Source organism: Acartia tonsa, chromosome 1 (assembly GCF_053477335.1).
Source record: "Acartia tonsa isolate MP-2025a chromosome 1, ASM5347733v1, whole genome shotgun sequence".
Classification (NCBI taxonomy): domain Eukaryota; kingdom Metazoa; phylum Arthropoda; class Copepoda; order Calanoida; family Acartiidae; genus Acartia; species Acartia tonsa.
The window spans coordinates 38924872-38950024 of NC_137260.1; the positions used below are offsets into that span (position 1 = coordinate 38924872).

Here is a 25153-nt window from a genome sequence, read left to right on the forward strand (position 1 = left end):
TGATTAAAAATTTGCATAAATAATGATTAAAATATTTTTATGGATCTTTTGGAAGTTAACATCCTTGTTGTCAACAAGGGATGGGGGGAGGTGCATAATGGATCAGACTAAAACGTAGTGACTGGCTACGCCCTTATTTGCCGCATTAAATGATTATGTTGTTGAAATATATCCGCAGTCCCCATTTAAATCCTAATTATTGCCTTGATTTAATGGAAATAAGCATAATAGGGTGTAATAAGAGATAATACTAGCGGCTGCGCCCCTTTCATCTAGTGGACTTCAAAGGAAAAGGAAGAAAAATAGCCTAAAATCATCACAAGACTTAAATCTAGATATAAAATAGCCTAAAACCATCCAGAGCCCTAATGAAGCTTCACTGTAAAGGAGGACCATATCAGTTATGTAGTTAGCAAGATCCTTTGTTACAGACAAAAAAAGCTTGCTACTTTATATTAAGGAGGACTAGAACCATCCCTAGGATCAAATAAAAAATTAAATCTAATTTAAATATGAAATAGCCTAAAACCATCCAGGGGCCTTTATGAAGCTTCACTGTAAAGGAAAACCATATCAGTTATGTAGTTAGCAAGTTCCTTTGTTACAAACAAAAAAGCTTGCTACTTTATATTAAGAAGGACTAGAACCATCCCTACGATTAAATAAAAAAAATCAAATAGCCTAAAACCATCCCTGGAAGATTCCTTATAAAGGAGAACTCAATAAGTTTAGCAGTTATAGAAATCTTAAGCTTCAGACAAAATAAAAACCTTAGTAATTTATAAAATATGATATATTTTACCTTATCGGGCTAATGAGTTATTATTATTACAACTTTATATTAAGTCTTTTCTTCGATTTTTCTACTAAAAATATTATTTTAGAAATTAGCAAAAATGATGTAAATTCAAACGAAAAGAGTGTTCTGCAATTCTTCCACTTGTACTTTTTAAATCTTATTTATAGTTTTTCTTATCTTTGATAATAAATTATCTTCATTCTAGTCTTCATTAATCCTTATCTCAAAAGAATGTTTGTGCAATCAATCAATAACAAATGCGCGTGTGCCGCGTAGTCATATTTCCATCTATAGCAAAAGTAGTTGACTTGAAGCCTTACGGAATGCAAATATAGCGTCAAATTTCATTAAGAATTAGTAGGTTTGCATGTAATATTATACATTATTGCTTAGTAATAAGTTTCAAGCTGTCTATAATGTTGAATTTTTAACGTTTGATAGGTATTTTGTAAATGAATCCTAAAATTATATTAACATATTTATTCCCCACCAGTCCTAAATAGAAAAAATGACGATATCTTTTAGCTGATTTGTATTTTGATAATATTTTAGGTTTATACTCAGTTTTAACAATCGCTATTTAAATCACATCAAAAATATGAGATTTGGCCTTCTGTATTTCGAATATTGTTGAAAAAACTGTTATATTATTTGAATATATATTTACAAAATGAGTAGGGGGAAATAAAACGTACATTGGTATTTTTAACGTTTTTCTTTCTTTTTAAAGTTAGTGTTAAATTAGATATTTTCGATCTAATAACTCTTGTTTTTCAGAGGTGTAAAAAATGGATATTGAGATTGTACATGCCCGCTCTAATAAGCCGCTGGTCTCCTTGAATGACCAGGTCGGGACCAACACTGTTGGTGATATCAAGAGGGCCATTGCATCCAAGAAAGCAAAATATCGTGATGTTAATCGCCAAGAACTTAGAATGGAGCCTAAAGGCAAGGCCTTGAAAGATGAAGATACTCTTGCTTCTCTCAATCTCAACTCCGGTGCCATGTTATACTTTAAGGATCGTGGTGTTCAAATTGGATGGATTACCGTGTTCTTATGCGAATATGCTGGACCATTGTTTGTTTATCTGTGGTTCTACCGCAGACCTTGGCTTGCGTTTGGAGAGGTGGCTGCTGAAAGCTCTGAACAAGTTGTTCATATTGCTGCTGCCTGCTGGACGTTTCATTATGCCAAGCGTATTCTTGAGACCTTATTTGTGCACAGGTTCTCAAATGCTACTATGCCTCTGATGAATCTGTTTAAGAACTGCAGTTACTACTGGGGCTTTGCTGCCTATATTGGATACCACGTCAACCATCCTCTGTACACTGCTCCTTCCGTAGATCAAATGTATGCTGGCCTGGCAGGTTTTGCTCTGTGTGAACTTGGAAACTTTTCAATCCATCTACTACTGCGCAACCTACGTCCAGCAGGCTCTAAAGTTCGCAAGATTCCATATGCTTCTGCAAACCCTCTAACCTGGCTGTTTAAATTTGTTTCTTGCCCTAACTATACCTATGAGATTGGAGCATGGATTAGTTTCACCGTGATGACCCAATGTTTGCCTGTTGGATTTTTTACTCTAGCTGGAGGATATCAGATGGCCGTCTGGGCTCTTGGCAAGCATAGAAATTACAGAAAAGAATTCAAAGATTACCCCAACAGAAAAGCCATTATTCCATTTGTCCTCTAATTTGTAACATTTTGAATTTACATTCCATTTTTTTTTATCTGCCATATATTTGCATTTAATGAAGTTTTTTTACTATATTTTATTTCCTTTTTTATTCAAAGAGCTTTGTTCCATGACTTGAATTGTGTCATTGTCTAGTTATTGTTACATTTAATGCAGACAGAGATATATCGCAAATGAAGATAATGTGCCTCATTTTTTGCCAGTAAAAATATCTTAATCCAGTTATAGAAAAAACGTGATAACATGTATTAAATACAGATACAGACATTTAACAAAAACTGGTTTTAAATTTGAGGTTTTAGTTTTTTTTCAGTCGCTATATCTCTCTCCGTTTGAGTTTGTTTTGTTTTAGTCTTCTGAGATGTTCATTGTTTTTGTCCTTAGTCTTATTTTCAGAATTATGCTCAAAAATTCACAAGAAATAAATTGATAATTGTGCAGGTAATTAAACAAAAAATTGTATATAACTTTTATGTATTTTTTTCTCAATTATATATTTAGTTTAACAATTCAAAATAACTTAACATCTTAGACTTTAACTTTTAATATTTACCTGTATAAACAGTTTATCTAGTAATTTTATATTTCAAAAACTTGCTTGGGCATTTTAATTAAATAATACATAGATACATTTTATTAAAATTAAAACTAATTTTAATCAGTCATAAAACACAATACTCGTTTTTCAGATAATAAAGAAAGATGTAAGTTGCTTAAAGAAGAAAAATATGTTTTCATTTTGATGTAAATGTGCGTGTCCGTAAGTAAAAACTGCATTTCGTTTTTTCTTTATTCGTAACAAAGCTACTCTATAAATGTTCAGTTCGTGTCTGCCTGAACATTCTTCAGTCCTCATGCACTACCTACTAAACTACTAAAACTTAGTAATTCTTTCTCAAGGACAACCCTTAATACAGGGGTGTATATTCTCAAATTGGACTCGGCTGAGTGGGGGGGGGGGGGGATTTAAAAATTAAGAGGGTCGCCACTGTTGAACATTATCGCAGGGGTGTATATTCTACATGGGATCCCCTGCTCAGGGGGGGGGGGGGGGGAAATAAAAAATAAGTTGTTGGAGGGAAAAAAAATGTAAAAATTAAGAAAACTGAAAACATTTTTTCTATTTTCCCCCCTCCTTGGTGAAAAAAACTTTAAAAAATGTGTGGTAGGAGGGATAAAATAAATAAAATATGGAGTTCTTTAAATATTTTTCCATTTTCCCCCTACTTGGTGAGAAAAAACTAGGGGGGGGTAGAAAAATAAAAAATTTTGTAGCAGGGGAAAAAAAATCTTGTGCAGAATATACACCCCTGCATTATCGTCATTTTTTTATTCTTTTAGCTGACAGCAATAATGAATTGAAATTGGATTAAACTTAAGTTTCCTTACCTTTCTCGTCTATTACATTGTTGCCGTTTGAAAAATATTAATTATAGTTGAATTTTAAAATTCGTTTTATTGAATGAATCAAATTAATATTAATAAACAATCAGCAATATTTGTACTAATTACTGATCAGCATAATTTTCTATTGCATTTTAATATGTGTAAACAATTATTAAAAATTCTTATCTAGGTATATAAAAGATGATAAGGATTCATAAACAAAGTTCATATTAAAGAAAATAAATTACTGTTGCTATGTAATAGATTAAAGAAGGCTGTATTTTTTCTTCACTCTTCTTTATTTGATAATTGAGATGAATAGATAAAAAAGATTTTGTACTGTTTAAATATCTAGGAAAATGTTCCTTTTTCAGAGATACAAAATGGCAAACGAAGAAGTGAATGCGATGGTGGAAACTGTCCCCAAGGTTTTACCAATTTCAAAAACTTTTATTAATATTGTTCAATTGACAGGATTTAAGTAAAAGGTTTAGGCATGGGTACCTACTCTTTCTATTTATTGGTTTTGCTAACTAAGTGTATTGTTTACAATACCTACTTTAATGCCTGGAACTTATAAAATCGACGGTTACTCCGCAATTTCTTCACAGTCGCATTTTGTATTATAATATTATATTAAAGCAACCTCCACACGAAGTTATTGTTTTATAATTTATTGTCAACCTGAGTTACCTTAACGCAGGTTTCTAAAAGTGACAATATTGTCCTCCCGTTGTATGTCAATCTTTGATAATTTTGGAAATCGGGCGTTATCCTCTTAGAAAATTTTTTTTCAACTTTTTTCAATTTTGTACCCCCCCCCCCCCCCCCCCCCCCCGACTACCGACGAACAACTATTTTAGGTTAGGTTAGGTTTTAGGCTAGGGAGCCGAGCGCTGCGGCTAGGCAGGCAAGGGGGCCGAGCGCTGCGGCTAGGCAGGCAAGGGGGCCGAGCGCTGCGGCTAGGCAGGCAAGGGGGCCGAGCGCTGCGGCTAGGCAGGCTAGGGAGCCGAGCGCTGCGGCCAGAGTTCATAGTTCGCTGTCGGGGGGGGGGGGGGGTACTCAAATTTTCAATATTGAAAAAAAAAATTCTAAGAGGATAATACCGGAAATCGTGTTAGTGTTCTTTCCGAAACTTGGAATTCTTAAAAAATCTATGACTTGCCCCCCTTTTCCTAAGATCACCCGAATTCTTGTTACTAAGTAACTAGGTACCTACCTTTATATAGAATTACAATTTCAGGACATGAGACAGTTGCGTGCTTGTCTTGTATGTTCACTCGTGAAAACACCTGATCAGTTTGAAACAGATGGATGTGATAATTGTGAGAACTTCCTGCACCTGAAGCGCAACAGAGAGAATGTGATGGACTGTACGAGCTCCAAGTTTGAGGGCATGATTGCCTCCTGTAAACCTAGAGACAGTTGGGTCTGTAAGGTATTGGAATCTTCTATTTTAAACATCTACCTACTATTCTCAACCTAATAACTATGATAATTATAAAACTTACCTTTTTTGAATCGCCAATAGAAGTTACGTGATAAAAATAAAATCAGTTACATCATTGAATCATACAAATCAGTAGTTTTATAATTCATATTGCCCAAACAACAATGAAATTCAGTGATTTTAGAATATAGATATTTAAAATATGTATCTATCCAACAGATCTATAAGTATAGGTGTATATACAGATAACTAAACTACCTTCCCCCCTTTTCCAATGACCTTTTTCGTCTACCAGCAAATTGTTTTCTGCTACTTCTCTGTGTTAATATTCCAAACACCATTGGTTGATTTTCAATGACCCAATTGAGAGTCGGCACAAGGACATTGCGATAGGGAAATACAGTTATTTAACCCTTTCTCCCTATCGCGTTTTATTCTAATATATCTATCCAATAATTTATATTTGTTTTAGTGGCAGAGAATCAAAGACTTTGTACCTGGAATTTACGCCATCTCTGTTGAGGTTAGTTAATAGTCATGCGTGAATGACATTTTGTCAGGGGATGCGCGAGGCACCCGGAAAATTTCAAAATATAAAGTTGAAGTTTACTGAAATCATTTAAGGTTATGGGGAGCAGAAAATAAAAATGAAATGGATGTTTACCTTCAAAACAGCACGTATTAGGAAACAAATGCAAAAGATAACATTTTATTTGAATGGATCTTTTTTTCTATATTCAGTAAACAGCACTTGACCCGCCCAGAGCATAGTATTAGAAATTTCCTGGGTATTATTTATACCTACTGCTCTGTGAAAAAGGCATGCCTACCGATTCATTAGACTAAAAACTTAGAGCTTTTATATAGACAATCCCTAACTTTCTATGATACACTAAATCTTTATTATTTATAATAACTAAAAACTTATTTATGTCTTAGGTTTTTAAAAATGTTTGTATGATAAATATACCTATATTTTTTCAGGGTCGACTACCGAACCATATGATCAGAGATCTGAGAAGTGTTGGAATAGTTTACAGATCAAGAGACACCAGCAAGAGATAAAATAATACGACCTACTATTTATATGTTTCAATTAATTTTGTATTGTATCATAAACTTTCATTTCTTTATTGCATAAAAACCAAAAGACATCTAAACTCTTTTTTTATGAAAATTATATGATCATTTTAAATGGTTTTGACTTTTTAGAAGTAATCTCATTAAATTAAATATTTTTAATTTTTAAGGCAAAAAACTTACTTGTCAAAGTTAATAAATTGAAATGTCACCTGGAAAAAAAGAATTATTTCACCAGTCTTTTATTGGCGTTTTCTATTTGGATCATTGTTCATTTTTAAAAATTGTATTTCTGATTCTTATTTTATATTAATTTAGGTTACGTAATGGTTTAGATAGCCCTGCAGGGATATTATGCGGATGAAGAGGGCCACCGCAGAGGCTAGAAAAATGTTTTTCTTCCAGAATTGATATAAGGATGGCAAGGGGGGGAGGAGGGGGCTGGTCTAAAATTAGATATGAGTGAAAGCATTTTTTTTTCTGGCATCTTATTGTAGAATGGCGTACCTACTCTAAATATTGTTATTATAATAAGTTATGATAAGTAAATAGAATATTTTGGGGCCATTTCTTTACATTTCTAACAAATGTTTATATGGTAACTTAAAAATACCATTTTCAATCTTTTTGTTATATTTTCAGAAATGAAATAGATCAATTTAAATATAAAAGCCACAAGAGGTGGTGACGCTTGTTGGAAAAAAATGGCTGAAGAAAATAAAATAGAAACTAAAGAAAGAGAAGAATGCATAGTAGATAACACTGCCATGGAGGATGATGATAGTATTATTGATGAAGTTGGCATTGATCATTTACCAGATGAAATATTGGAATATATTTTGAAGCTTGTTTCTCCCTATCAAGATTTCAGATCTTGCTCAAGGTAAATTTATAGAAGCATTGTCTCATTGAATTATATAAAGTAGTAAGGTTTTAAGTTTGTCTTTAAATCTCTAAAACCAATAATAAGTTTTATTTCCTTGTTTTAGGGAAAGTATATAATGGTTTTAGGCTATATTACTCCTTAATTTAAGGCTAGGGTTGTTCGAAGGCAATATTAACCCTTTGATTACGGAGCCCCTTATTATGGACAGCTTTCCTTGGGTATCCAAATAAAAAATAATGACTAAAACTAGTTTTGTAAGGCCCTAGGTAACAAAACTGGTATTACTTTCATGATTTTTAGTTTAATATTATCTTGATTTACTGAAAGTACCATTTATTATTTTTCTCATTACTGATCTATTCACCAGGTTTTATAAGTAAATTAAGAAAGTTATTTTCCATAAATAGTTTTATTTATTTATTGACGAATAAAAATAATTACCCAGTTCTTGGCATGTTCAATCCAGCGTGATTATATGTTTTAATTATTTAATTATCCTGTTGCCATGTTGGTTCAACTGTCATTCTCATACTTCCCATTAATAATAGTTCTTACCATTAAAAAATGAAAATAATAGGTAATGTCATTTTATAAAAATCTTACGTTTTGACTAGGCTAAACTAACTTAGATCAAAAAAAGTGTGTAGTTTGGAACAAGCATTAAAAAAACATCTGAAATTAAACACGAAATTAGCCTTTAAATTGTTGACCAATAATATTTCCTTAGTTACTACCTACTGTCGTTTAATGAATTTAGGATAACACAAAAGTCTTAAAATATTACAAAATTAAAATTTTATGAGTACTAGGTACCTATATAATACGTTTCCTTCCACTGGTTTTTTTTTACTTACTTACTTGATACTAGGCTTGTTAATCTTCATTTTCTACTGGTGTAGCGAGTTGAAGATGTTGGTACTGATAATTTTGTTATCTTTTGCTAATTCATATATTTTTTCAATTTTGATCTAAAGCTGGCCACTGATGTGGCATGTTTGATATCACTTGGTAAACTATTCCATGGGTCGACAATTCTGAAGGAAAAGAAGTTTAGTCTGATGTCAGAATTAGCCCTTCCTTTCTTTAGGTTAAGAATATCAGAGGTTTGTCTTGTTGTGACTCTGTTTTGAGAAACATTTACAGTTTCAAGTCCACATTTAACATTTCCAATGTTATGAAGAATTTTGTAGCACTGGACAAGATCAGCAAAATTTCTCCTTTTTTCAAGAGTCCATAAATCAAGCTCTTTTAAACGTTCATGGTAATCTTGTGATTTCAGACCAGAGACCATTTTAACTGCTTTGATTTGGACAGCTTCGATGTTTTTAATGTCTGTAAGGTTCCAGGGGTTCCAGACAGATGAAGAAAACTCCAGATGTGGTCTCACATATTGTTTGTACAGCCTTAATTTGTAATTATTTAGGGTTAACCGTCGTTGGCGATGGTTATGTGAAAAGGCATGTAAATCGAAACTCTTGGCTTTCCACAACCAGATTTCTGAGGTAACAAATATTATATATGGAATATAAGAAATTAATTCTATAAAAACGCTTCATTGATTAACAATTTATATTAAAAAAAAACTAAGTTTCTCTGGTTAAAACAAAAATATTTGCGAGTTACTAATGCAACAAAAATACCTGTGACTTTGACGTAACACGTCGTGAAGGTGATAGGTTCGACACAGCGTCGGAACTTAAGAGTTAAAAATGGTTCTTTCTGCTGCTATGTCAGGTGTGCTACATAAAAAGTTAGTCGTGGGAATGCCTTGGCCTAAAACAGGCGCAACTCATAATCAAACCCCCAAGAGAAATCATCATCAACACAAAATAAAGTTAATAAGGGGGGGGGGCGTAATGACATAAGCTCTTAAACCGTGAGCAAAATGGTCTAAATATTGAGCTAGACCCTTCAAACTTGGGATATAAGCCTAGTCCTATAGGTATTACATCTAAATGGCAAAAAAATCCAAAATTTTTTATTTTTAGGTTAGGTTAGGTAAGAAAAACCCTGCGGAAATGGGGTTTTTAGGCTTTTTTTGGTCTATTTTGATGTGGAAACTTGCCTTAAATTGTTTTTTCTTAGGGTTTTAACTTAAATACACTGTATCTATTCATATGGACATTATTTAAGATGATTCAGCAAGTCGGGGACCGACCCCAGGGGGCTAGGTGGGTGGCCCGCAGGGGTTAAGTTCATTTTTCCCAATATATTTATTGTGATACATCAAATTATAGGTTTTTTAGGTCAAGAAACTCAAATTCAGAGCTAAAATAAGCATTAGACTAATCTGAAGCTAGCCCCAGCGGGCTAGGTTGGTGGCCCGCAGGGGTTAAGTGCATTTTTTCTAATATATATCTTGTTATATATCAAACTATAGGTTTTTTAGGTCAAGAAACTCAAATTCTGAGCAAAAATTAGCATTAGACTGACCTGAAGCTAACCCCCCCGGGCTAGGTTGGTTTTCTGCAGGGCTTAAGAGCATTTACCTAACCTAACCTAGAAACTTACTTATATTTTCACAGGTTTTTTTCTTGAATAAACTGTGTCTATTAATGAGGACTTTATTTAAGATGATCCAGCAAGTGGGGGACCGACCCCAGCGGGCTAGGTGGGTGGCCCGCAGGGGTTAAGTGCATTTTTCCCAATATATATGTTGTGATACATCAAATTATAAGTTTTTTAGGTCAGTTAACTAAAATTCAGAGCTAGAATTAGCATAAGACTAATCTGAAACTAGCCCCAGCGGGCTAGGTTGGTGGCCCGCAGGGGTTAAATGCATTATTTCCAATATAGATCTTGTTATATATCAAAATAAAGGTTTTTAAGGTCAAGAAACTCAAATTCAGAGCTAAAATTGGCATAAGACTTACCTGAAGCTAACCCCTGCGGGCTAGGTAGATTTTCCACAGGGCTTATGTGCATTTTACCTAACCTAACCTAGAAACTTACTTGTTCTTTTTGTTTTTTTCCTTGAATAAACTGTGTCTATTAATGAGGACATTATTTTAGATTATCCAGCAAATCGGGGACCGACCCCAGCGGGCTAGGTGGGTGGCCCACAGGGGTGTAGTGCATTTTTTCTAAAGTATGTGTTGTCATACATCAAATTATAGGTTTTTTATGTCAAGAAACTCAAATTCAGAGCTATTTTAAGCATTAGACTGACCTAAGGATAACCCCCGCGGATTAGGTGGGTGGCCTGCAGGGGTAAATTTTCCAAATTATGTGTTATTATACATCAAACTAAAAAAGCTAAAAAAAACACAATAGCAACCTGATGCTAGTCTTTTAGTGGTATGTGGTATACATTAAATGTATTAAAAAAATTGTATCCTATTAGCGTATTAAATTCTTCCACCGCTAACATTGTACTATCAAAATTGAAATTCTTTCAAATATATGCCATATAAATGTAGTTTAACCAATTAACCAGGAAAAATTATGCAGTTCACTAAATTAAGTTCAAATGCATTTCGTGAAACTACCCCTTTGAATTTCTGGACCTAAAAAACCTATAATTTTATGTATGACAACTAAAAATGTACTTAACCCCTGCGAGCCACGCACCTAGCCTGCTGGGGTCTTAAATCTTAAATAATGTTCTAATAAATAGACACAGTTTATTCCAGAAAAAAAAACCATAAAAAAAAATAAGTAAGGTTCTAGGTTAGGTTAGGTAAAATGCACTTAAGACTTGCAGGCAACCCACCTAGCCCGCTGGGGCTAGCTTCAGATTAGTCTGATGCTTTTATTAGCTGTAAATTTGAGTTTCTTGACCTTAAAAACCTATAGTTGGATGTATGACAACACATACTTTAAAAAAAAATGCATTTAACCCCTGAGGGACACCCACCTAGCCCGCTGGGGTCAGTCTTCGACTTGCTGGATCATCTGAAATAAGGTCCTCATGAATGGACAGTTTATTTGAAAAAAAAACCTAAAAAAAATATTAAATGTAAGTTTCTAGGTTAGGATAGGTAAATGCACTTAAGCCCTGTGGGCTACCTATCTAGCCCGCTGGGGTTAGCTTCAGATTAGTCTAATGCTTATTTCAGCTCTGAATTTGAGTTCTTTGACCTAAAAAACCTATAATTAGATTTATCACAACATATTATTATATTGGGGAAAATGCACTTAACCCCTGCAGGCCACCCACCTTGCCCGCTGGGGTCAGTCTTCGACTTGCTGAATCATCTGAAATAAGGTCCTCATGAATGGACAGTTTGTTCTAGAAAAAAAACCTAAAAAAATAATAAATGTAAGTTTCTAGGTTAGCTTAGGTAAAATGCACTTAAGCCCTGTGGGCAACCCAGCTAGCCCGCTGGGGTTAGCTTCAGATTATTCTAATGCTTATTTTAGCTCTGAATTTGAGTTCTTTGACCTAAAAAACATATCATTTGATGTATCACATCATATATATTGGGGAAAATGCACTTAACCCCTGCGGGCCACCCACCTAGCCCGCTGGGGTCGGTCCCCGACTTGCTGGATCATCTTAAATAAAGTCTTAATTAATAGACACAGTTTATTCAAGAAAAAAACCTGTGAAAATATAAGTAAGTTTCTAGGTTAGGTTAGGTAAATGCTCTTGAGCCCTGCAGAAAACCAACCTAGCCCGGGGGGGGTTAGCTTCATTTCAGTCTAATGCTAATTTTCGCTCAGAATTTGAGTTTCTTGACCTAAAAAACCTATGGTTTGATATATAACAAGATATATATTAGAAAAAATGCACTTTACCCCTGCGGGCCACCAACCTAGCCCGCTGGGGCTAGCTTCAGATTAGTCTAATGCTTATTTTAGCTCTGAATTTGAGTTCCTAGACCTAAAAAACCTATAATTTGATGTATCACAACAAATATATTGGGAAAAATGAACTTAACCCCTGCGGGCCACCCACCTAGCCCCCTGGGGTCGGTCCCCGACTTGCTGAATCATCTTAAATAATGTCCATATGAATAGATACAGTGTATTTAAGTTAAAACCCTAAGAAAAAACAATTTAAGGCAAGTTTCCACATCAAAATAGACCAAAAAAAGCCTAAAAACCCCATTTCCGCAGGGTTTTTCTTACCTAACCTAACCTAAAAATAAAAAATTTTGAATTTTTTTGCCATTTAGATGTAATACCTATAGGACTAGGCTTATATACCAAGTTTGAAGGGTCTAGCTCAATATTTAGACCATTTTGCTCACGGTTTAAGAGCTTATGTCATTACGCCCCCCCCCCTTTTAATTAGGTACCTAATAATAATATAACAATTAACAATAGGTAACTTTTTCAATGTTTTAGGGTGAACTTCTATGGAAAGGTGTCCTTACCGAGCAATCTCCAGGTATTTACAACTTAAAATATAAATAAAGGTATTCTCAGGGAGGGGGGGGGAGGGGGAGACATTGGGCTGTTTATTGACAATTCCCTCCCCAAAGTTTTATAACATCGATTTTTTATTCGGTGGCTCGACCATTGGAAATTAAAATAATATATCATAATGATCAAACAAAATTAATTTTAGATAACATCAGCAGACGTCACTCTCATTCTGCTGTGTACAATGACAAGTACCTGTCCATGTTTATATTTGGTGGATGTACGGCCAGTTCATCTACCTTCAATGATCTGCTTCAGTTTGATCTGTCCAACAGAACTTGGATTAGGTAAGAAATATTTGAAATTGTTTAAACTTTAAGACGACTAGGTATTCAAAGCAGTTGATAGATTTAAAATTCAGAAATTACATGAATGCTTTGAGGTTATGTATTATGTAAACTCACAGATTTAATAAGACACACATTAATATTGGTTGTGGCAAGGTATATTTTTTATTTTTCCTAGCTTTGGCTTATTATATCTGCATTCTATTTCTGAGATATTCTAATATTTTTATTTTATTTCAGGCCTCGAGCTATAGGTAGCTATCCAAGTCCGAAAGCTTTAGCTACCCTTGTAACCAATGATGATATTTTGATACTTTTTGGAGGATGGACTCATCCATCTATCTATCCTCTACACCAAACTTGGAAATTATTTTCAGAGCTGCATACTTTTAACATTGCAGAATCAAAGTAAGTTGTTTGTATTTTATTTTTCTCATCATGTAACCAAGCTGTATATACATTAAATATAAAAAAGTCTTGACATTTGGTTTTGAATATTACCTACCTACCTATTGTTTTATTTTAAAGAAGGGAAATTGGAGACCCACGGAGTTAGATCATTCGGTTCAAACAGAGAGATATAATAATACCTACCCTGACTAAAATATCCAATTGGATATAGAATACGTGGAGTGGGTGTTATGGGAGATTCTCGCATACCCTGTCCCTGATAAATTTTTACTCCCAACTGGCTAATAAAACGATACCGCCCCCTCATGACTTTATCCCGTCCCCTTCCTTTAACATGAAGGAACGCATTGATCAATATCTGAGGACTATAGTAGCAACCTAAATTGACGCCAAAAACTCCCTTGTCACAACATCCACGTATTTTATATCGATTTATATACCTGCATATAAATAATATTGATAAAAAGAATTTTAATTTTAGGTGGACTCAAATTAAATGTGATGAGAGGGACGCCTGGCCGCCACAAACCGCTGGTCACTCGGCTACGCTACACGGGTAAGTATTGTTATTGTCTAAACCACAAGTTTAGATCATATGAATAAATTAGTTATTGGTTTCCATATCTCTTTCGGTGCTGATATTATAATTAAAGGAAAAATATAAAACTGGCGTTTACAGCAACTCACCAGGGGGTTTGAAAGTATTGGAAGTCATTAAAAGGGAGGGGGGCGGAAGTGACACTTTTTGAAACCAAAACTATAAGTCAAAGGAAATAAACTAGATAAAGAGTTACAGCTCTGAGATTTAACATGGCAGATGCTTTATAGAGGTACAATATAGAAAAGTGAATAAACGGCGGTGGAATCGCTACTCCCGCCGAAAACCGCCGTTTTCCGCCGAAATTTATTTTGTCTTTTCTCGTCAAATTAGATAATTTTCAATCATCTGAGATAATTTTTTTTTCATAAAAATTTCCCTTATATTTTCACTTGACACTTGAAATATTTCAACATGTCAATACCTATTAAAATCGCAAGTGTCAAGTGCAAATATATTGACCGGCCTCATACTTCTAGTAAAACAACACTTCTCTTCTCCTGCATTAGCAGCCTTCCACTTTTTTGTCGTTCCTTATATTTGCATTTGGCGAGAAAAGTAAAAAAAAAATCAGCAAGAAACGGCGGTTTTCGGCAGGAGCGGCTGTTCCGTTTCTTCGTAGTTCCATATTATACCTTTTTAAAGCAACTGCCATTTGACTTTTCCTTCCTTTGACTTTTAGTTTTGGTTTCAAAAAGTGTCACTTCCCCCCCTGATATTTTGAAACGTTAAAAAGATTTAATTCTTCCACGGGTAGAATATCTGAATTACAATTGATATAAAACTGTATGTACCTAGGGACAAGATGGTGATATTTGGTGGACTAACAATGCAACGTGGATCTGAAAACCTAAGCTTTCAATGTTCAAGTAACCTGTGGGTGTTGAATTTAACCAGTATGACTTGGTATCTCCAACCCACGGCTGGTCAACTTACACCCAGTGGAAGGTAATATACCTAAAACTAGCAGTTTTTTTGGTAAATTAAGATACAACTTTAAAAACTTAAAATTAAACACAATTAATTATATAGATTCAGAATCGAAGCAACTTAGATCCCTTTGTCCTGTTTTATTATTTTAAAGATTTGGTCCTTTTACAAGTTTAAATTGTTTAAATCACCAATCATACCAATCAAACTTCCTTAGGTATGGCCAATCACAAATCTACCTGGACGACAGTCACCTGCTAATCCTGGGAGGGTGGCTGGGTACGAGCAATACTGATCTCACGGACGTCTGGCTCCTGCAGATGGATCATACCTCTGGTGACTGGAGGTGGCATGAACTAAAGGTATTTTAATATATGGAATTCAATTACTCCTTTACGTAGATTTTTTGACATAATGAAATGGGTGTTCAATATATATTTTGATTAAGAATTTAGGCCATATCGTAAACTATTTATAGTTAAGATAGTTTTTAAATATTTAATTTTTAGGTAGAAGGTGTTGAGCATAGACCAAAGGATATATCCAGGCATCCAGCTGCTAGGTAAGGAAAATAGATAGATTTAAATTCCACTGTAAATTTTCTAAACATCATGATAGAACACTGTATAACTACCTCAAATTAAAACACACTACCTATTTTAACTAATTCAAACCTACCTAATGGTCTAACATATAATCCATTTTTGAATATATTTTCCTGTTCTGTCACAATGTCATTCTTTAATCCTTTGAAAAGTTTTCGTGGCTAAGGACATCCAATTTTAATTTTAAGCCGTTCCGTGAAATAAAGCGTCTTTATAACTCTTAATGAAAGCTAATCTTGTCCGTGATTTTCAACCAAACCTAGGTAAATATCGATTGAGCGTTGTGTTTATTGTAAAGATATTCATTTTAGGGCAGCCAAAGATAGAGTTGTAGTGTTAGCCAAGAGTAAGATTGCTGCCAAGAAACCACAGGTCATTATTAGTAAAGTTAAATACTTTTTGGTTAAAAACAAGCGGCTGTGCTCCTAGCAACTGGGGGATCTGCATTCAAAAGGGTAAGAAAGGGGGCATAAAGAAAATTTAAAACGATTACGGGACCATCCCTATCAATGATAACTCATTTAGTTCAGTAGTTATCAAGTTTAACTTTAGAAAAACAAGGATGACAACATCCATAAAAGCGAAGCTCTGAAACGGTAGGACAAACGGACATTAACACTTGTGTAATGTCAGAACTGAATGATCATAATGCAAATGTATAAGAGTCAAAGCAAAATTGTAAGTAAATTTGTTGAAAAACTGCTTGATACAGGATAATGATTATGGACATACTTACATTTTTAGGACTTGATTATAGAGTTGCTTCGCTTATAATATTGTACTTTGTTGTCCCAGGAATCAGTATACCAAAAATCAGACCAATCAAATAATTAGGTCACATACAAATTTGTTGTTAAAAATGTAAAAAAATCAACATGTTTAAAATGGACGTACGGACATTCTGGTAATGATTATAGAGTTGCTACGCTTTCTAACTCGTACCTAACTATTACAGGAATCACCATGCAAAATTTGAAATCGATAGGACAATTCTAACATCCCTAAATTAACGAAAAAAAACTATTTAAATTTTGTAAAAAAAATCAACATGTTTAAAATGGACGTACGGACATTTTGGTAATGATTATAGAGTTGCTACGCTTTCTAAATCGTACCTAACTACTAAAGGAATCACCATGCAAAATTTGAAATCGGTAGGACAATTCTAACATGTCTAAATTAACGAAAAAAGCTATCCGTTACGGACGGACGGACGGACGTACGGACGGACCGACCCTAATTATAGAAAAGCTTCGCTTTTAAAAACTTTACTACCTTTTATCTATAATAGGATAAGGGACAAAGTAGAATTTTTAAAAATTAATCGTGAGATAACGAAACAAAGTAATTTTTAAGAAAATATACTAGGTAGGGTAAAGCGGGGCGATCTCGGTTTTGAGGCGAAGTCGGTATTTTTTTACACACCTTCATTAAATGACATTTTTCTCCATGTTCTAATCGACTGACAGAAAAAAACATAAAATCAAATTTGTTCCTTATTAAATTGCCTACAAAAAAGTATAGAATGAATTTTTAGGGTACTTATTGGGTCTTAAAGTCGGACGACAAAAAAATTTTTTTTCGATTTTTTTGCTTCGGTCGGAAAAACGGTAAGTTGGACAAAAACTGGTAAGAGCTAAGGCTTAGACGTCTTCAGGGGACTTATTAAGAATCTAATGAGCTATCCATTTCTGTTTTAAAACTTCAAAAAAGCTTGTATAGTTTTTTCTTAAATCGACTAAAAGTGAAGCGGGGCGAACTCGGTTTTTTCACTTTTTGTACTAACTTTTTCAATTTTATATAAAAAAGTGAAATTTTCGAGAGAAAAAAGTCAAATTTCTCGTACATTGAAAAAAAAAAAAAATTATTTGTAGAAAAAATTGTCCGATCTTCATAAATTTTTTTGTGAATGCTCTTTATTACATTTAGCAACTTTAACCTTTTGGGCATGCTGTAATTAAATCAATATGTTATAGGTTTTTTGAAGCTGGAAAATCGACCACAGATTTTGCCAAACTTTTCTTTTTTTCCAACTTGAATTTTTCAGGAAATTTTGCTAATAGAACTAATTTTTTTTGGCCAAATCTATTCAAAATTGCCTGAATTTTAAGGAACTGGCCTTAAAAGTCATAAAAAGTAATTTTTTCTAGTAGTATTTTTATGTTTTTTTATCAAAAAAAAATTTCGAAAAAAAAGTCAAATTTCGCGTACTTCGGATGCTGTATGCTGGGCATGCTGTAATAAAATCAATACGTCATCGATTTTTCGAAGCTTGAAAATGCCCTACCGACTTCGCCTCAAGGCGGGGCGAAGTCGGTGCCGTTTTAGAGATAAATTTTGACAAACTTCCCAAAGTCCTAGGTTTACGTCCTTTTAGGACCTGATCGACTTTTCCGAGATCTTTCTACTGGTCTTGGTCCCATTTAAAAAAAATAATTTTTACGATTTGCAGGTTCAAAAAACCGAAAAAAAACACCGAGTTCGCCCCGCTTTACCCTAGGTACTTATTTTCTCTCAATTTTATGGTAATATTACTTTAGAGCACAAAAAGTCGACCAACAATGATTGTCCGTAATGCTATTGGAGCAATACCGTCCAGCTCCAGAGGTCATCACCATCATACCAGCTCATCCAGTGAGGAAAGCGATCAGGTACAGTCATATTTCTGTGGTCTTTGTATTTGAATGCATAATGAGAAGGCTCTTTATTTGATCGGTCTTAGACAGTTGGAGCAGAATTAGTTATTCTTATTAAACTAGCGGGTATACCTCTGAGGTTTATAGGGCATATGGGGGAGGGGGGGGGTTTGGGGGTGATAATTTTATAAAGAAAAAGTAAACAAAAGAGTTTGTGGAGTTCATTTTTATACTGTTACTTTTTTTTCTGCTAGGACATACCAATGTTTTATTAAAATTTAATAGGTTTTAGAAGTGTTATGATGAGAGTTCGAGTTCTAGTCCCCAGCCCATGTGGCAACTCGAATTTCTCAGTTGAATACATTCACGCAACTTCCCCTGGTTGTGTAAGAAAGGGATTATTGAGTAAGTTTGGATACTTAATAGTCAAGTACATAATATCAGTACTACCCTTATCCCAAGCTCCTCTGCGGAGAGCGTCATTCATTACGGTGACTTAATTTGGGACACCTGCCACACTCGGCGAGGGTGAGGTAATAATGAGTAGCTCTCATGAGATAGCGGGTCAAGTCATAATGTGCTTGAACGTGGAGCTTGATAGCCCTAGTGGCTATACAAAAGTGTCTCAGCCTACTCTATGACTACTTAGGTCCAAACCCTAAGAGACTATGGCTAATCAATCAATCAAAAAAGTGTTACATTAATGACTTCGTTTGCTAACAATTTTAGTAGATAGCTGGATAGATTCCTATAATGTGAAAAAATCTTATTTTCTTAATTAGATAAGTACCTATATGAACAAAATGAGTGTTATCTTAATATTTTTTATTTTATGTTATTTATTATTTGTATAAAGGTTGAACCACGTCGGAGTAGAGCTATGCCCTCCCATCAGCAGCAAGGAGCAGCAGAACCACAACCTGGCGGCTCTGGCCTACAACAAGGGGGTGCAGTTGCACAACATCAACCAGTAGCCGGGCCATCAACCAGCAGCGGTGGCGCTCGGCTTCATCAACATCAAGGTACACATGTAAATAAAATATATAAAAAGGGAAGAGAGATATTATTTGTAGATGGAAAGAATCAGTGATGGACTGTTACTTACACTATAGTCCCCGAGGTTTTAAAATAACGTTTTCTTACTCGATACAACTTTTGGGACTTAAATTGAAATTTGATTGGTTCATGGTTAGTTCATTAAGTTGAGTGCCCAAACGTTTTAACTACTGATTGTATTATATAGAACTGGTAATTTTGTTTATCATCATTGGGGATGTACTTTAATTCATCGGCCATTGCCTTTTCCCTTAATATCCTCGGGAAGGAATAGAATGACAAATTGTAAACGAAGTAAGATAAGTTTGATGCTTTTTTAGACGCCGGGGAAAAAGAAAGATACAAATGATATAAAGTGTGTTACTTTTTTATAGGTTTCATCATTATTTTGCCACAACTCAGTCAAAAATGCTTACAAAACATAGCTTTTTCGACCTAAAGTACTCAAATAGTTCCTTTACAAGCCCCATCAATCAGTTTTGAGATATCTCCATATTTCAATGAAAATTGACAAAAAAGGCAAATTTGGGTGTTACCTTTTTATATGCTCAGATACCATAAAATCAATAAAAAAATACTTATTTATACTTTTCTCTCATTTTTAAAGTTTGCTTCTGTTAAAGTAAATATTCTTGAAGGGATTTATGCATTGATTTATACAGAAACATAATATTGGGTGGAAATAAATTGTATCCAAAAGTATTCTTTTTGGAAAATAAGAAATTTATCCTCCATCGCCCTAGAGGACAGCTGCTGACCTCTAGTGTTCATGGTTTTGTCAAATACATGTTAAAGAAAAAATTTAGCCAAAAAAGTACATAAAAAAGTATCTTAATGTGTTAGAAAATTAAATTGTTTAACTTCAAATTTGGGGATGCTGACCTTAAAGATGCTCTTACTGGTGGTGATGGTGACCAGGAAGGCATTGAAGTACATGAGCATTATGGCAACACAACTATTGATCTATGTTTGGATTTTTATATTCCTAGCAGCCTCCAATCAAGAGAAATCCCTAAATGATTTTTTTATTCTCAAATTCATAAGGTAAATACTGTGATTTTGAAAAGTTCTTGTTATATTTTTTCATTGGAGGCTGCTAGAAATTTAAAAATCAGAACATAGATCAATAGTTGTGTTGCCATAATGCTCATGTACTTCAATGCCTTCCTGGTCACCATCACCACCAGTAAGAGCATCTTTAAGGTCAGAATCCCCAAATTTGAAGTAAAACAATTTAATTTTCTTACACATTAAGATACTTTTTTATGTACTTTTTTGGCTATTTTTATTCTTTAACATGTACTTGACAAAACCATGAACACTAGAGGTCAACAGCTGTCCTCTAAGGCAATGGGGGTTGAATTTCTTTTTTTCCAAAAAAAAATGCTTTTAAAGATCATTTATTTCCACCAAATATTATGTTTCTGTAAAATCAATGCATAAATCCCTTCAAGAATATTTACTTTAACAGAATCAAACTTTAAAAATGAGAGAAAAGTAAAAATAAGTATTTTTTTATTGATTTTATGGTATCTGAGCATATAAAAAAGTAACACCCAAATTTGCATTTTTTGTAAATTTTCCTTGAAATATGGAGATATCTCAAAACTGATTGATGGGGCTTGTAAAGGAAGTATTTGAGCATCTTAGGTCGAAAAAGGTCTATTTTGTAAGCATTTTTGACTGAGTTGTGGCCAAATATTGATGAAACATATAAAAAAGTAACACACTTTACAATTAAAAACTATCTGAGTTATTTGCAGAAAAGATTTACCGATGAATTGAATAATCATTATTTTCTATATTTCGCAGATCGCGAAGGCTTTGGAGGGTTACCCAAGTCTGCTAAGCAGAGAATGCTTGAGAACAGACAACGTCAACTTGCTTCTCTCAACAGGATGGAAGAAAAACTTAATCGCATGGATCATAGGTATTCTAAATTCGTTAAAGTGGGGGGATTGGGTTGTAACTAAAGCTAAAACACAAAGAAACTACCATAAAGGATTTAATATGAAAGTTGTTGAAGATTCTTTTTTTTTAAACTTTCACTAGAACTTAACTGTTATTATTGGTCATTAGCGGTTGCGAAGTTATCAGTGCACCAGCACCTAAACCTGTCTTGAAGATAAAATTCAAAAAATGTAACCATCTTTTTAAACCATAAGACAGACATTCTAATTCTTTCATATAATGATCTTTTATTATAGTAGTATGAACAGAGTGCCCGGTGGTGCTGGTATATCACACCATAATGCTGCACCGTCCATACCAAGCTCACCATCTCCTGTGTGTCCAAACCACAGGTATTAGTTCAGTCATTTTAAGATGAACAACAAGAAAATTAATCTTATAAGCAATTAAGCTCTTAGGCAAAGGATTGTAAACAATAACACGACATTAAAAAAGCAAACAGGCAGACAACACACATCTAAAACTTGCAAAGAAGAAGATGTATTTTTGTCTGTATATTGCCACAAGATATCTTTAACTGCCATAAAAAAAGATTTGATTTGAGTAGGTAAGGTTTTATTCAGTTTCATTAAGCTATTTGCTTGACATACATACTACATAGTCTCTATTTTTTGAGAGTATCTAAGAATACTTTATTGTACGGGTAATTGTTTTGAATAACAATAATTTATTCACTATCCTAACATATGAAGTAGTAATCCTTTTTTGTCTATACCATACCTAAGATTTTAATAACTACTGAACTGATTGAGTTTTCCATTTGAGGCAAGTTTCACATAGGCCCCGAGATGGTTTAGGCTTTTTTTCTATTTAAGCCTTGTTATGACTAATGGCTATTCTTCTCATCTTTTCTAACCATTCAAATACAGAGACTCTAGAGTCCAGGGGCCCAGCCGCTAGTATAGTTCTAAGGATTAAGTAATTTAATCTAAATTATTATGTAGGATGATGATGAATATATTGGATACCTCCAGAGCAATAACTGAACACACAGTCAAGTGGCTTCCTCCTAACCCAAAACTTCCAGGTTTTTTAACAATTAACACAAGAAATATGAAATTGCTTAAAATGAACAGTTCTTTATTGTCAAAAATGTGTTTGAAAATTAGCAAGCTAGGTTTATTTTTTATAACTAATGTAAACTATTCTTTAACTGCCTTTAAAACAAAGAATCAAATAAAAGAAAAGATTTGTCAAAAAAAAAAACTACCTACTATTTTAAAAACTACGTGGTAGAAAATTGAAATTCTTTCAAATATATGCCATATAAATGTAGTTTAACCAATCAATCAGGAAAAAATATGCGGTTCACAAAATTAAGTTCAAATGCATTTCGTGGAACTATCCCTTTTTAAAAAGCTATCCTTCACTCGTTTCTTAACTTATTTTGTTTATTTAGGAGTTGATGTACCTCAAGAAGTAGACCTGTACAGCCTTGTCCAGGGACGGACAGAATTGATCCTATTCGGTGGACTGAAACGTGATATTAGCATACGAGGAGCTCCGCCAAACCACTCTACAAGAGATTCATCCAGTGTTACTAATAATCTTCATATTCTTTATCCACAAATACAAAATATTTAGAAAATATCCACGAAATAAAGATACCTATTATCAAAGGATGGTCTTATATCTTTTAATTTTTATATCAGTGGAAAACTATAATACCATAAGAGAAAAACATACACTAAATATACAATGATACATAGATGAGGGCAACTATTCTGAAAATTTGGAGATAAAAGAAAATTTCAATGATAACCTTAATAACAAAAAAATATAATATCGCATAGGTAGTTAATATTTCAATATACTTTATTTTGATGTCTTTAGAAAATTTACAACTCATTGATTTCATAAAAGTGGAGTATGTACGAACTAAAGCAAGAGATGATACGCAAACATGTCTATAGTGTAGATTTTATAAAGATAATTACCCGTCACGCTTTTTAAAGGACCATTTTCGTCTGCCAGCAAATTGTTTTATGCTATTTGGCTGTGGTAATATTCCCGACACTGTTGGTTGATTTTTAAAGACCCAATTGAGACTCAGGACAATTGAAATGTAAAAACATAGAAAGTATGGTTGGTGTATTTTGATTTTCACAGCATTTCATGATATTTTGTTGTGTTTTTTATTTTACACTCTGAACTCAACAAAACATTTGAGGACATATCGTCGAAAATTGCTTAGTATTTTAAAGTTTTTTCTTATGAAACTTATTAACTTGCTCTCGCTCATGCATCGTCCACTCTTTTTAATTTTAAAGGAAAGATTAATACAATTCAATTTAAGCTTTTAATTCTAAAATTTTATTTACTTAGGTTGCTGCTTATATTTTATGTTATGTAATTTGAATGTTATCAATTTAAGTTGATATATGTAAAAATTGAATGATAATTTATTAATAACCTAAACTGTATAAACCCTTCTATAACAAATAATAAATTTTATTTGAGATAATTTTTGTTTTTAGTAGCGAAGCTACTCTATAATTTCATTTTTTCTGTTATTCATACATATTTTGGGGGAATTTTGACTTTCTTGACTGATTTCATGTGTTACAACCAAATATCCCAGTCTTTACCTACCGTTGTCAGCTTATAGCGCTACGTGGTAATCAAATTAATTTTCATACTTTATATGTCATTCTTGTTAATTCACATCAGTATGGAAAAGATAAATTATTTTTTGTTGTCCATTGACGTTAGTCAGACTACGAGCATTAAAATAAGCTTATTTTGATTGCTGAATATAACTGCAGGGTGACCACTATGTACGTTATGTTCAATATGTTCATATTGAACACCACTTTTAGGTTTTTTGGTACGTTTTTGTTCGTTATTGATTTTTTTGTACAATATGAACATTTCAGCATACGTTATTGTACGTTTTTCTGTAATGTATGATTAGTATTAGTACCTAATCATTAATGTATTTGTATTTCATAAAAAAACTACCAACAAAATTTTTCCGCGCTACGCGCGCCATTTTACCAATTTATCCTGGGATTTATGACGTCATATTGAAGCTTCCATAAAATTTTTAAAAAATAAACTTAATCAAGCATTTCAGTAAAAATAAAAAATTCCTCCAAACTTATTACAAACCTTATCAAGACATATGAGAAGTTACACTTTAAAAGAGTATCATATTTGTATTTCATAAAAAACTACCAACAAAATTTTTCCGCGCTACGCGCGCCATTTTACCAATTTATCCTGGGATTTATGACGTCATATTGAAGCTTCCATAAAATTTTTAAAAAATAAACTTAATCAAGCATTTCAGTAAAAATAAAAAATTCCTCTAAACTTATTACAAACCTTATCAAGACATATGAGAAGTTACACTTTAAAAGAGTATCATATTTGTTCATCAGTTAGCGAGATAAATTTTTGTTGTTTTTTACTTCAAAATCTAACTTTAGAAATTGGGATATCCAATTCAATTCCCCCCTCCTAAAGTGCTCCTAGAGGCCTCTAGGGGCGTAGCCGCTAGTACTTAATTAAATGAATATAATACTCATTATTAGTTGGTACCTACTATTTACTTGATTAAATTTGGGTAAATTTTCTCAGGGGAGATAATTAAGGGGGGGGGTAATTAACACCCAAAACAGAATTCAGGGAGGTAGAAAAATTTTCGGCGCGCTTCGCGCGCCATTTAAAGATTTAATGTAGTTTACAACTTTTAATAATGTCTCCCTATATTTTTACATGATTAAATGAGAAAATTAAACAACTATGATTTTTTTCACATTGAAATGTAGAATAGGTATGATGTTGATATTTTATAGTTAAAGGGTTTTTTCCTTAAATTGATATAATGGGCTTTGCCCCAAGCGGTATTGGGAAGTCCCCATTTAGTAATTTGTAAGAAATAGCGAGAAAAAATTGAGTGGGAGACTTCTACACTGGTGTGTTATTTATTTTTGTTTACAAAAAGAAAAAAATTTCTTTTGTTTTTTTGTGAGGGGGGGAGGGTCCT

At 33.5% G+C, this 25153-nt stretch overlaps 3 protein-coding genes across 7 annotated transcripts; all 3 read left to right on the top strand.

Moving 5' to 3' along the window:
* Positions 1-1119: 1119 nt before the first annotated feature.
* Positions 1120-3197, top strand: Sc2 (trans-2,3-enoyl-CoA reductase Sc2). Its single transcript, XM_080161039.1, has one exon. It carries the CDS (start codon positions 1588-1590, stop codon positions 2491-2493), a length of 906 nt encoding a protein of 301 aa, XP_080017165.1. The 5' UTR covers positions 1120-1587; the 3' UTR covers positions 2494-3197.
* Positions 3184-7057, top strand: spt4 (Transcription elongation factor subunit spt4). Its single transcript, XM_080161055.1, has 5 exons — positions 3184-3256; positions 4073-4310; positions 5126-5320; positions 5805-5855; positions 6317-7057. The coding sequence occupies exons 2-5, from the start codon at positions 4242-4244 to the stop codon at positions 6395-6397; spliced, it is 396 nt and encodes a 131-aa protein (XP_080017181.1). The 5' UTR covers positions 3184-3256; positions 4073-4241; the 3' UTR covers positions 6398-7057.
* Positions 7056-23626, top strand: Fbxo42 (F-box protein 42). Of its 5 annotated transcripts, none has more exons than XR_013879710.1 (17): positions 7056-7295; positions 8722-8800; positions 12591-12633; positions 12814-12955; positions 13196-13363; positions 13848-13922; positions 14763-14912; positions 15112-15256; positions 15404-15456; positions 15811-15871; positions 18040-18150; positions 18992-19157; positions 21004-21121; positions 21399-21494; positions 22107-22189; positions 22562-23029; positions 23433-23626. XR_013879710.1 is itself a non-coding variant. In XM_080161011.1 (16 exons), exons 1-16 carry the CDS (start codon positions 7117-7119, stop codon positions 22744-22746), a joined length of 1854 nt encoding a protein of 617 aa, XP_080017137.1. In that variant the 5' UTR covers positions 7056-7116; the 3' UTR covers positions 22747-23626. The 5 variants fall into 5 exon arrangements, 2 of the variants coding, with proteins under 2 accessions (XP_080017137.1, XP_080017150.1); XR_013879709.1 differs by having other exon boundaries at positions 22562-23024; XR_013879713.1 differs by having other exon boundaries at positions 21402-21494; positions 22562-23024.
* Positions 23627-25153: the final 1527 nt, after the last annotated feature.

What these genes read in the sequence shown, in the direction of transcription:
- Sc2 (XM_080161039.1), top strand. Translation starts at nt 1,588, where the DNA reads ATGGATATTGAGATTGTACATGCCCGCTCTAATAAGCCGCTGGTCTCC.
- spt4 (XM_080161055.1), top strand. Translation starts at nt 4,242, where the DNA reads ATGTTCCTTTTTCAGAGATACAAAATGGCAAACGAAGAAGTGAATGCG. An exon ending in GAGACAGTTGGGTCTGTAAG is followed by an intron (nt 5,321 to 5,804) that starts GTATTGGAATCT and finishes TATTTGTTTTAG; the next exon opens with TGGCAGAGAATCAAAGACTT. An exon ending in TTTACGCCATCTCTGTTGAG is followed by an intron (nt 5,856 to 6,316) that starts GTTAGTTAATAG and finishes ATATTTTTTCAG; the next exon opens with GGTCGACTACCGAACCATAT.
- Fbxo42 (XM_080161011.1), top strand. Translation starts at nt 7,117, where the DNA reads ATGGCTGAAGAAAATAAAATAGAAACTAAAGAAAGAGAAGAATGCATA. An exon ending in TCCACAACCAGATTTCTGAG is followed by an intron (nt 8,801 to 12,590) that starts GTAACAAATATT and finishes TCAATGTTTTAG; the next exon opens with GGTGAACTTCTATGGAAAGG. An exon ending in TTGCTGCCAAGAAACCACAG is followed by an intron (nt 15,872 to 18,039) that starts GTCATTATTAGT and finishes ATATTACTTTAG; the next exon opens with AGCACAAAAAGTCGACCAAC.